Genomic DNA, 12,484 nt, shown 5'->3' with positions numbered 1-12,484 from the left:
AGTCCAAGCACTGCACTGCTCAGCTAGTCATCCATCCTCCCCTCCATCCATGCTCTCTCCCCTGGCTGGCTTGGCATTTCAGATACTCTCCCCTCTATAAGCGAGAGACTTGCTCACTGGCACTGTCCTGCTCACAAAAATGGGATGAGGCAAATAGTCAGCTACATTGTGGTGCGCATGAGCGCTCGTCCTTTTGTGACTGCCTGTGCAGTCGCACTGCACAGGGGGAATTTAATATCTGCAGAAACTTGCCAGGCAGAGCCGGCGTGGCTGTGCTGGGGCACTTTGATACAAGTAAATGTCTATCCTCTCTCTTCTTCCTGTGCAAGACTTATGCACTCTGCCCATCAGATCACTGCCAGAGACGTACTGGAATCTCCTTCAGGTTCATTCTTAGTCGCCCCCCCCCCCCACCCCACCCCTTCCCTCCATCCCTTCACCCCTTTCAAGTCAATACAGAAACAGTATGACAGCTCCATTGAGCAACTTGGCTTGTAATTCTGGCCTATTTAAAGCAGGGAAGAGGGGTCTTTTGCATGTGGTGCAGTGGCAGGTCCTCTCAGATCTATGTCACATATTGGTAATGAGTGTAACCATGTCTGAGGAGCTGGTCTGGTCCCAGGATCAGCAGGGCTAGCAGGCTGAGTCTAAACAGAGCAGGAAGACTGAAAGCTTATTTTCCTCTGTGTGACGGGGGATTCACCACTACTGTACTACCAGACAGCCAACACATTGAATAACGGTAATAATCGAAGAAGTTGGCTAAAACACATACAGTTATTACAATGATTTTATGGCTACAGATCTATTGAATTGTTGCCGCCTTCAGGGCGTGTTAATCAATCTGAGAGTCACGGAGGGTTGTGGTGGCTCCATTCTGCAGTTTGGAGCCGAGGGGAGGAGGAGTAACAGCTACGTGAGGGAAACCTGCCGCTCTCTCAGGTTACGTCACCTACAGTAGAGTATCCCCAGTCCACTAGTAAAGACCACGGTGGGGGAGAATATGGGAATGAAATGGCATTTCATACAGACTACAGGCCATTTGAGACAGGGTGACGACATAGGAAACATGAAGCATGAAGGAATTAAATATCAAACAAACGATTAGGTGAATCTATAATAGCTGCTGCCTCTGTAAAAGCTAATGGTGATCCAAATAAATAAATAAACAAAATCATTTAAACAACAAATGGAAATAACACAGTCCTCTGAATAAACCACACCCTCTGAGTGAGTGAACTTTAATTAACATTACCTCAAACTTAAGGTCTTGCCATGAAATCATGGTCCAAAGACGATGTCATACTATAGGTTCTGCTAGATGAACACATAAAACATGGTGAATTGGAGGCCAACTCTCTCTCTACTGGGTTCCTATCTAGTATGAGTAATGAGTAGGGGGCAGAAGTTTTACTGACCAAATGACCTGACCAGGACAAACTCGGGGCCCTAGTTAGAGTTGTTAGATGGGCTGGACTCACTGGGCTGGGCTGCTGGTTGGACGGGTCACAGGCCAGGGAGACCAGGTCCTTCAGCGGGTCTTGGGAGCTGAGGTGTGGCGGGTAGCGGATGGCGGTGTGGGGGAAGTAGGAGGTGGACTGGGGCAGGATGGAGGTGGTGGGGAAGTGCAAAGACGAGGAAGGGTGCGGACTCCGAGAGATCCCTGCACAGAGAGAGAAAGAGAGAGAGGGAGAGGGAGAAAAGAGAGGAAGAAAGACAGAGAGAAAGAAAGACAGAGAGAGAAAGAGAGAATATGTACATAAATGTACTTTTTCATGGTCCACAATGATGATACGCTTGAGATAAGATAAGTGACATTGAAGATGTGTGCTTTTGCAAAAACAATGAAATGACTCAATCTTTCCGACTCTCCCTTGGTACAGTATCTGTTGCGTGAGCTTATGACATTTTGTATGGCAACTATTATTTATCAGGACCACTCGCTAACATAGTCAATTCGTTTTAACAGCAGCTTTAATTGTTCATGCATCATCCAGCAGACGTTTGGCTGGGGAACACTACCTGCTCATAGATTACTCTTCATTGTCTCCACAAACAATTACCTGTCAGAAAGTGTTAACGGGGAGTTCAATTAAAAAAACTAAATAATGCATTGTCTGAAAGGAAGCTTGTCTTGTTTAAAGCATAATGCCTGCAGTCAGTACCTACACCAGGATGACCTCAACAGGTACAGACATAAAAAAAATGGCAAACTTTTAGACAATATCTTAACTATGAAGAAGGGTTGATTTTCTGACGTAAGACACGTCTTTTCTGACGTATGAAACATGTCTTTTCTGACGTATGAAACATGTCTTTTCTGACGTAAGAAACATGTCTTTTCTGACGTATGAAACATGTCGTTTCTTGACGTTAAGAAACCATGTATTTTTGACGTATGAAACATGTATTTTCTGACGTAAGAAACATGTATTTTCTGACGTAAGACACATGTCTTTTCTAACGTTAGACACATGTCTTTTCTGACGTATGAAACATGTATTTTCTGATGTATGAAACATGTATTTTCTGACGTAAGAACATGTCTTTTCTAACGTAAGACACATGTCTTTTCTGACGTATGAAACATATCTTTTCTACGTAAGAAACATGTATTTTCTGATGTATGAAACATGTCTTTTCTGACGTATGAAACATGTCTTTTCTGACGTATGAAACATGTCTTTTCTGACGTATGAAACATGCATTCTCTCTTTCCCGACTACATTCTTCTCACATCCTAGGAGAAGTACGCGCGTCAGGCTTGGTAGATTGTGGCAACAGTGACAAGATGTCTCCTGTAAATGTGTGTGGGTGGGTGACATGCGTAAGACTGTGTGTACTGACCACTGTGCACTGCGATGACGGGCCGGTGGTGCTGTGTGAAGCCGAGACGTGGGGAGCTCTCCTGAGGAGACGGGCTGTCCATCTCTGTCTTCTTTACTCCAGGGGACATGCCTGGACACAGAGACAGAGATACACAGAGGGTGTTACTGACGCCACTGCGACTCCCATAATAATAATGACTGTCTGGTGGAGGATATTGAAAAGACCCTACATTTCATTGTCAAGTTCAATCTGCTACTACACGGCTGTTGTAATGGCAGGAGCTCACCACGGGGTGGCAGGGTGCATTGAGATGACCCAGTCAGTCATTATCAGCTCTGCAGTACGATGCAGTAAAGCACATATGCTCCAAACTAACTTCCTCATTGAGACGAAAACAATAGGATCAGAAACAAGATTATGTTTTGGTCAGATCTACCTCAAATCAAGTTCGCCTAGGTAGATCACTCACATTCCCAAGAGGCCTGCAGTGCCTGATACCAGAGTTGCTTACATGTGCTAAACAAATGTGTGTCTCTGTTGCAGTGATATTACTGTCCTACTCCTCCGTGTTTAGTTTGCTATCGCACACTTGTTGATAACAGAATGTGTGCTAGGAACACTTTCTCCACCCAACTCGGGCCTGTTTTAGATCAGAGTCTTAAGATTGCACAGCTCTTTCTTTGTTTCCTTCTTTGGAGTTGCAGAGCAGACAGTGTACATGTTGTTGCTGTGATACTGTGCAGTGGAAGAAACAGTCTGTCAGTCATGGAGTGATGACTTTGAGGTTTCTCTCTCACACATTATACAGTTATGCCCCTCTAACGCTCTAATTATTTTCTAAGAAAGAGATGGAGAGAGAGAGAGCAAGGAGAGAGTGTGTGAGAGAGAGAGAGAGAGAGAGAGAGAGAGGGGGGAGGGAGGGAGAAAAACAGAAAGAGAGAGAGGCTTATCTGACAGCTTCCTCTTCCCCTGTTCTGCCCCAGCCATCCGCCCCTAGCCCTCTGTCTCAGAGCAGAATGAGTGAGCAAATCACATCTTTTCGGGAATGTCAGAGGGCAGGGGTGCAGATGAGGTTCAACAAGAGACTTGCTCAGAGGATAAACACGCACGTCCGGCTTAGTGCTGGGGGCTAGGCAGGGGCAGCCATTACAGCACTGATGTTAATTACCTGATCACACTAATCTGACTGATCTCTCAGCTCAGTCTCCAACCCACACATCTTCCTACTGTATTTGACACATTACATTTACATTACAATATCTTGAAAATGTATATCTTGTTTAAGAAAGTCTACAGAGTGATGGTTGGTAGTGCTGCTGTCCAGAGCCACAGCTCTACAGGAGGCCAGGCTTTACCTTCCCAATCCAATCCCCACGCTACAGACTGACGCAAGCTTCCCTGCCCTCCTCTACCTGGGGGAAGGTGCACAAACATTCCCCTCTCAACCAGTATCCCCCCCCACCATCTCAGAGCAATCAGATGGGGTTGTTAAATATTAATTTGGGGGGTGTTCAGTTTGTCCTGTGACACACAAGTGTGTAATGGATTTTTGTTGTTCATATCCCAATTCCCCCTGAGACACCTGCAGGGTCACAGCCACGGTCACCATTGTGCAGTGCCCCTGGAGCAATTAGGGTTAAATGCCTTGTTCAAGGGCACAGCAACAGATGTTTTTCACCTTATCACCTCCGGTATTTGAACCAGCAACCTTTCGGTTACTGGCCCAATGCTCGAGGCTACCAGCCACCCAGAAAGAGGAGCTTGTTAGGGCTGTCTAGACAGGAAGAGAGAGAGCACGACATGAGGAGGGCTGGACCAGACTCCTACAGGGCCTGTGATGGGGTCGGGGCTGGGAGGGAGGGGCCGGCTCTGCTCTTCTGACCTCCACAGCTCTGGTTACAGCATCAGCAGCCTGGGGTGCTCCTGGGGCCAGGGGCCCAGCCGGGGCCACTCTGGCTAACAGCACCACAAAGCCCCGGACACACCACTAGGCCCCTTAACAGGCCACTGGACACTATTAGTGTAGTGTGGAGAGTCCACCACAATTAAACAGCATCACCTCGCAGCATTGATTATATGGGAGGCCTATAAACTCCCCTAATAGCACAAACACACAGTGTGTTAAAATGTTTCATGTGTGTGTGTTAAATACTCAGGTAAAGATGGTGATCCTCTTCCCCATTTGTGCTGCTAACCCATGGAGAACCACCTCATGGCTCATACCAGTGCACGTGTAGTGCACTTACCAAGCAGCACACCTACCTTACCCTCAGCACACCTACCTGACTACTTGCACTGCTCTCACCCACACTCCCACACTCAACCACTGGAGCACACTGTGCATGCTGTAACCTACTCCTCCTCTTTTTACCAGAACCAGGTCAGTGCTGGTGGGGGAGGACGGCCACACTGTACAATACACATATTGAAAGGCATATTGTCATTTCAATATTTAAAATACTGCTTTAAACAATCATCTTGAAACAATTGCTTGTATCTAGATGAGAGATACACAGTAGCTTTACTTTGCTAAATATCTTTGTTAGGAAAATCATTCCATACTAGCAAATTGGTACGTGAGCCTGAGGTGAGAGGAAAGAAAGAAGATAGCTACTGGGACGTTGCATCTGTGGATACTGCTCCAAGGTACCCTGGTCCACTTGGCTTTTTGTCGACTTTCACAAAAAGTGTTGGTTCATGAATTAATTACGACTTCAGGCTCAATTTGGGAAATTTGAAGCCGCGTATTTCGCAGCCAAGGCTTTCTGTGCAGCAGTTCATAACATGATATATTTGTCATTTGCTCTTTTGCACTGTGTCAGTAGCTTTCAAGGTACCTGAAGTGAAAGTATGGCCTGATATTTCAGCTGTTTCCCCACGGTGATTATGAAAGGTATGAATGTTGATGTTTCTTGATACCCGTAATAAAGAACATTTAAGATGGACACCAGAACTCAGTCACCCTTTGTTATCGCTGAAGAGTTGGAGGATAGCCATTGTCCTCAACATGACAGAATGGACAAAACTATACAATATCTAAGAGATTGTGTGGATGACCAGAGGGGATGCTCACCTCCTTCCAGGTCTTCCTGCCAGTTGCGGGAGCTGCTAGCCGGGGAGTTGGGAGAGGTGTAGTACTCCCCTCCAGGACTGGTGTCCACATCATCCTCCATGGAGCCCGACTTGTGCCTCTTACTCCTGGATGTCAAACAGAGGGAGAGAGGGAAGAGGAAATAAGGGGAAGGCAATGTGAAACATGGAGAGCTCCTGGGGGAAACTGTGTACAGTGTCTAAAGAATGTACACGTACACGCTGTGGCGTCAAACTATACCCTCTAAAGGCCATTGCACGCAAAATGGAGCTGTGAAGATGAAACATCACTGAGCAAGCAAACACTGAGTCGAGAGCGCAGAGGTCCCGCGGGCACATCATTTCCGCACGCAAAAATATTCATTCAAGAGCAGAGATTTTTGTTCTGTTTTGTCAAGACTCAGAAGTTACTGAGCTCTCACAAATAAACCACATGCTCACATGGATTTCTCCTCTCACACCCAAAAATCGTGCTCTCACAACTGCAATCTTTTGCTATAATTTAAAAAAATAAATGAAAATTCGAGCCAATGAACATGGTCGTCACTAGTTAACACTAGGGCTGTTGCGGTGACTGTATTACCGCCACACTGGCAGTCATGAGTCATGACCGCAGTAAAATTCCATGTGACCGCTGAGTCACGGTAATCTCCTCATATGCACTCTGGACATGCGTTGGTAGGACCCAACTTGCTAACAACCGTCAGGTCACTAATGGTCTGGTACTCAGGGCTCTATTGTCCCTCTATCAGGTCACTAACTTCCGGGTACTCAGGGCTCTATTGTCCCTCTATCAGGTCCTAATGGTCTGGTACTCAGGGCTCTATTGTCCCTCTATATCCTCACATGGTCTCTCCTATCATTGCTATGCAGACGACACACAATTAATCTTCTCCTTTCCCCCCTCTGATAACCAGGTGGTGAATCGCATCTCTGCATGTCTGGCAGACATATCAGTGTGGATGACGGATCACCACCTCAAGCTGAACCTCGGCAAGACGGAGCTGCTCTTCCTCCCGGGGAAGGACTGCCCGTTCCATGATCTCGCCATCACGGTTGACAACTCCATTGTGTCCTCCTCCCAGAGTGCTAAGAACCTTGGCGTGATCCTGGACAACACCCTGTCGTTCTCAACTAACATCAAGGCGGTGACCCGTTCCTGTAGGTTCATGCTCTACAACATTCGCAGAGTACGACCCTGCCTCACGCAGGAAGCGGCGCAGGTCCTAATCCAGGCACTTGTCATCTCCCGTCTGGATTACTGCAACTCGCTGTTGGCTGGGCTCCCTGCCTGTGCCATTAAACCCCTACAACTCATCCAGAACGCCGCAGCCCGTCTGGTGTTCAACTTTCCCAAGTTCTCTCACGTCACCCCGCTCCTCCGCTCTCTCCACTGGCTTCCAGTTGAAGCTCGCATCCGCTACAAGACCATGGTGCTTGCCTACGGAGCTGTGAGGGGAACGGCACCTCCGTACCTTCAGGCTCTGATCAGGCCCTACACCCAAACAAGGGCACTGCGTTCATCCACCTCTGGCCTGCTCGCCTCCCTACCTCTGAGGAAGTACATTTCCCGCTCAGCCCAGTCAAAACTGTTCGCTGCTCTGGCACCCCAATGGTGGAACAAACTCCCTCACGAGCAGTCAGCGGAGTCAATCACCACCTTCCGGAGACACCTGAATCCCCACCTCTTTAAGGAATACCTAGGATAGGATAAAGTAATCCTTCTAACCCCCCCCCTTAAAAGAGTTAGATGCACTATTGTAAAGTGGTTGTTCCACTGGATATCATAAGGTGAATGCACCAATTTGTAAGTCGCTCTGGATAAGAGCGTCTGCTAAATGACTTAAATGTAAATGTAAATGTATCAGGTCCTAATGGTCTGGTACTCAGGGCTCTATTGTCCCTCTATCAGGTCCTAATGGTCTGGTACTCAGGGCTCTATTGTCCCTCTATCAGGTCCTAATGGCCTGGTACTCAGGGCTCTGTTGTCCCTCCATCAGGTCCTAATGGCCTGGTACTCAGGGCTCTGTTGTCCCTCTAACCACTCTGACTTCACTGTAAATACAATCCAAAATCGCATCAAACACATCATCAAAACAGTATTGTGCTTTTAAACTCACCTCACTGTGAGGATCAGTTTGAAGAAAGAAGTTCAACAGCAGGTTGAAGCTGAGTGTAAAACATTATCATTGTGGGTGTTGTTTCAAAACCTAACACAACGAAATGGCCAGCGCTTTCTAAGGTGATGATTCATTCAAAACACAATACACATATTAGAGCTTATACATAGGCTTCTGAGCCCAAGCCTCCCAACTTAAAAATGTAAAAGAATATATGATTGTGCTGTTATACAATACATAGCCTACCGCATATTACACATGGCAGAAAAACATCAAACAAAACTGATTAAAGATGTCTTTGGTATATAATTGATCTAGCCTATACTCCAAAATTAAACAAATTTGAGTAATCAACTTTGAGTGTGGACTGTATTATTATGCATACTGGATGGACTAGTTACCTTCTGCTACGCTCCAAAATGTCTATCCATGAGTCTGGGAGAGAACGTATAGACCTAGGCGATGCTGTTGGTTCATTGATTATGCAGGGCAGCTTACAGTTGGCCTACAATTATAGTGAATTTGTATTTGATTTTGAATAGCCTAGTAATAGGGATTTTTTTATATTTTCTTCATTAATTGGGTGACACACCTTCAGCTATACAGAATATCTCAGCACCATGCGTTTCCATCTCCTCCTCTCTCCTTTATTCCTTTCTTGAGCGCAGAGAGGGGCTGTCAACAGTTTAGTGAAATATGTTTTGTTGAGAAAACATGTCACTATCAATGTTCCCAAACATATTTCACTTGGTTTCCCAAATTAAGCACTGGGTAGCTGCAGGAACAGGGTCGGAGAGCCCATGGCATACAGAGTTTCAGCAGAATATCGGGCCTCCCGAATGGCGCAGCGGTCTAAGGCACTGCATCGCAGTGCTGAGGTGCCTCTACAGCCTAGGGTGTGTCACAGCCGTCCGTGACCGTAATCCCCATAGGGCGGTGCCCAATCGGCACAATGCCATCCGGGTTAGGGGAGGGTTTGGGCGAGGGGCTTTCCTTGGCTATCGCGCTCTTGCGACTCCTTGTGGCGGGCCGGGCACCTGCAAGCTGACTCTGTCACCTGTCAAACAGTGCTTCCTCGGACACATTGGTGCGGCAGTGTGTTAAGAAGCAGCGCAGCTTGGTGGATCATGTTTTGGAGGATGCATGTCTTGACCGAGGCCGTTGGGGAGTTGCAGCGATGAGACAAGATCGGAACTACCAACTGGATACCATGAAATTGGTGAGAAGAAATGTCATAAAAATAAATACGTTTGAAAATAATTTTTAAAATTGTTTTAGCGGAATATCACCTCTCGCACAGTGGGAGCACGCTCCTCAAACACTGGTTGATGCGTGGAGTGAAATAAGTGTTGTTTTATTTATTTCTCAGCTACCGTGAGACCGGCAGTATTTTGCATGACAATAACCAACTGACAAAATTTCATGACCGCCACAGCCCTAGTTAACACAACCACAAAGCCATAATCAGCAGAATACTTTGAGATACAGTCTATTTGAAATACAGATTTTATTACTTTTAATCTGGCAAGTTTTCGGCAGTTACAATGAGAGAATGTCCTCTAACCATCTTTTCTCTCTCCATCCCTTTCTCCACCCAGGCCCACTTTCACTATGTGGCGGATAAGTAATTCTCTGCTTAGCTGACAGAGATAGGAGATACTCTGTTTCAAGTACCTTGGCTCTCCACTATGCACAGCACTCTGGGGATTTCCTAACCATGACTTCTACCCGTAACTTAGTGGTACTGAGAGTTCCTCTAATTGCTTTGACGTTGAATGGAGTCATTGTTGTTAGGACATTTGTCAAGTAGAGAGGACGACATGTTATTGACTTTGACCATCTGCTGTCTATTTGGTGTAGGTAAGGGATGAAGTGAAAACCTATAGGAGGATAGCTCTCCAAGACGAAGGTTGGGCATGAAATGACAGCAGGCTGTTTAATACTGAGCCATACTGACTGACGAGTGGCGTGGACGGGTACAGCTCGCCTCAGTCCCACATAGTATGTTATATTTGGCTAAATTATCATCCATAGTTGCCTCTTTTAAAACAGCAACTCATATTGTGCCTTACACAAATTGGCACATATGTATCCCTCCACAACTCAGCACATATGTATCCCTCCACCTCCCTCAGTGGAGTCCTGACCAGGGGAATCAAACTCCAATGTCTATGTACCCGTTGTGCTGGCATAGTTACTGGACCAGTGGGAGGAGGTGATGCGTCCCATCTCAACAAACATTTCCTCCACCTTGGATCATGGTAAACACACACCTAGTCTTGCTCTCTGTGTATGGTTGTTGTGCGTGAGAGTGTGAGTAATGGGTCTGTATATGCAAGTGTAGTGTGTAGTGTAGGATATACGTGTTGTGTATATGAGTCTACATTACTATGAGTCTGTATACACCTTGCATTACAGGCCTGTGTTTTGTTTGCATACACTTTTCTTGCGTGTGATTTAGTGCAGTGTTTTGTGATCTCCCTCCCTCTCATCTCCTCAGATATGTGGTGCTCCCCAGACCAGTGTTTCGAGGCAGGGATGGACTACACTGTTCGTCTTAGCTTGCCCCTCTACTCTGCACTCAGTGATGTCCAGTCCCCATGCACACTCATTGACTCGGTTAGTTCCCACACACACACACTGTTAAACACCTAGACACAACTGAGACGTTTGCGTAAATCATGCATTGATGTCACCTGAATAAAAATTCACGCTACAAAGATTTTAAGTTGGGATTCAGCCCTTCGACTCCATACTAAATCTACTTCAATCCTCTGTAACTTTCTGTCTTCTCTACAGATTGTGCTGATGCCCCACTGTAAGAACCTGGAGATCTTCACTGGTTCTGAGGGAGGGGACATGGCCACCAACAGTGCCTGGGACACGTTCCAGCGTTACCGCTGTCTGGAGAACAGCCAGAGCGTGGTCAAGACCTTCTCCAACTCGATCTAGCCTATCAGCTGCACCAACGAGCTAAAGGTATGGCACCTTAAACATACCTGTATGCTCATCTATCTGTTTCTTAACTAAAGTTCTAAAGAAGGTTTCTTATTGCTCAATAACATTGACGAAGGCCCTGGATTGTACGCCTCTGCTCTGCTCAAATCAAATCAAATTGTATTGGTCACATACACATATTTAGCGGATGTTATTGCGGGCGTAGCGAAATGCTTGTGTTCCTAGCTCCAACAGTGCAGTAGTATCTAACAATTCACAACAATACACACACATTTAAAAGCAAAATAATGGAATTAAGAAATATATAAATATTAGGACGAGCAATGTTGGAGTGGCATTGACCAAAATACAGTAGAATACAGAATATACATATGAAATGAGTAAAACAGTATGTAAACATTATTAAAGTGATTAGGCGGCAGGTAGCCTAGTGGTTAGCGCAATCAAAAGGTTGCTGGATCGAATCCCTGAGCTGATAAGGTAAATATCTGTCGTTCTGCCCCTGAGCAAGGCAGTTAACCCACTGTTCCCCGGGCGCCGTGGATGTTGAATAAGGCAGCCCCCCGCACCTCTCTGATTCAGAGGGGTTGGGTTAAATGTGGAAGACACATGTCAGTTGAGGGCATTCAGTTGTACAACTGACTAGGTTTCCCCCTTTCCCTAGTGTTCCATTTCAAGTGACCAGTGATTCCATGTCTATGTACATAGGGCAGCAGCCTCCAAGGTGCAGGATTAAGTTACTGGGTGGTAGGGTGGTACTGGGTGGTAGCTGGCTAGTGATGACTATTCTGATGGCTTTGAGATTGAAGCTGTTTTTCAGTCTCTCGGTCCCAGCTTTGATGCACCTGTACTGACCTTGCCTTCTGGATGATAGCGGGGTGAACAGGCCGTGGCTCGGGTGGTTGATGTCCTTGATGATCTTCCTGTGACATCGGGCGTTGTAGGTGTCCTGGAGGACACTGGGCAGATGCACTGGGCAGACTGCACCACCCTCCAGTGGTTTTGGGCGGTGCAGTTGTCGTACCAGGCGGTTATACAGCCCAATTTTACATCTGTAAAAGTTTGTGAGGGTCTTAGGGGCCAAGCCAAATTTCTTCAGCCTCCTGAGGTTGAATTGGAGCTGTTGTGCATTCTTCACCACACTGTCTGTGTGGGTGGACCATTTCAGATTGTCAGTGATGTGTACACCGAGGAACTTAAAGCTCTTCACCTTTCCACTGTGGTCCCGTCGATGTGGATAGGGGCGTGCTCCCACATAGTGACGTCTGCCATTCCATATTGAGGCAAACATGCCACTGATCTGTGTCATTTTATCTTTCCTCGATTCCTTGCATCCTTTTTACGTGCCTCCTTCTAAAACACCATCAGAGGAGAGGACCCTAGGTTCCTCGCCTCAGACCTCCAATGGGTTTTGAGAAGCATTCGAGTAGAGAGGAAGTGAGGAGTTAAGCTGAGATTAATTGGGACAGAGTTCATGTCATTGTTTT

The 12,484-nt window shown here is 46.4% G+C and overlaps 1 protein-coding gene across 1 annotated transcript in view; it reads right to left on the bottom strand.

Annotated features, from left to right (window-relative positions):
* LOC111972166 (nuclear factor 1 C-type-like) overlaps positions 1-12,484 on the bottom strand; it is a 98,700-nt gene that overhangs the window by 13,625 nt on the left and 72,591 nt on the right. Inside the window, 3 exon segments of the mRNA XM_070446147.1 lie at positions 1,415-1,663; positions 2,848-2,958; positions 5,903-6,027. Coding sequence (XP_070302248.1) covers positions 1,415-1,663; positions 2,848-2,958; positions 5,903-6,027 — 485 coding nt within the window.

This window comes from Salvelinus sp. IW2-2015, linkage group LG13 (assembly GCF_002910315.2).
Source record: "Salvelinus sp. IW2-2015 linkage group LG13, ASM291031v2, whole genome shotgun sequence".
NCBI lineage: Eukaryota > Metazoa > Chordata > Actinopteri > Salmoniformes > Salmonidae > Salvelinus > Salvelinus sp. IW2-2015.
This window is presented reverse-complemented; position numbering and strand designations above follow the sequence as displayed.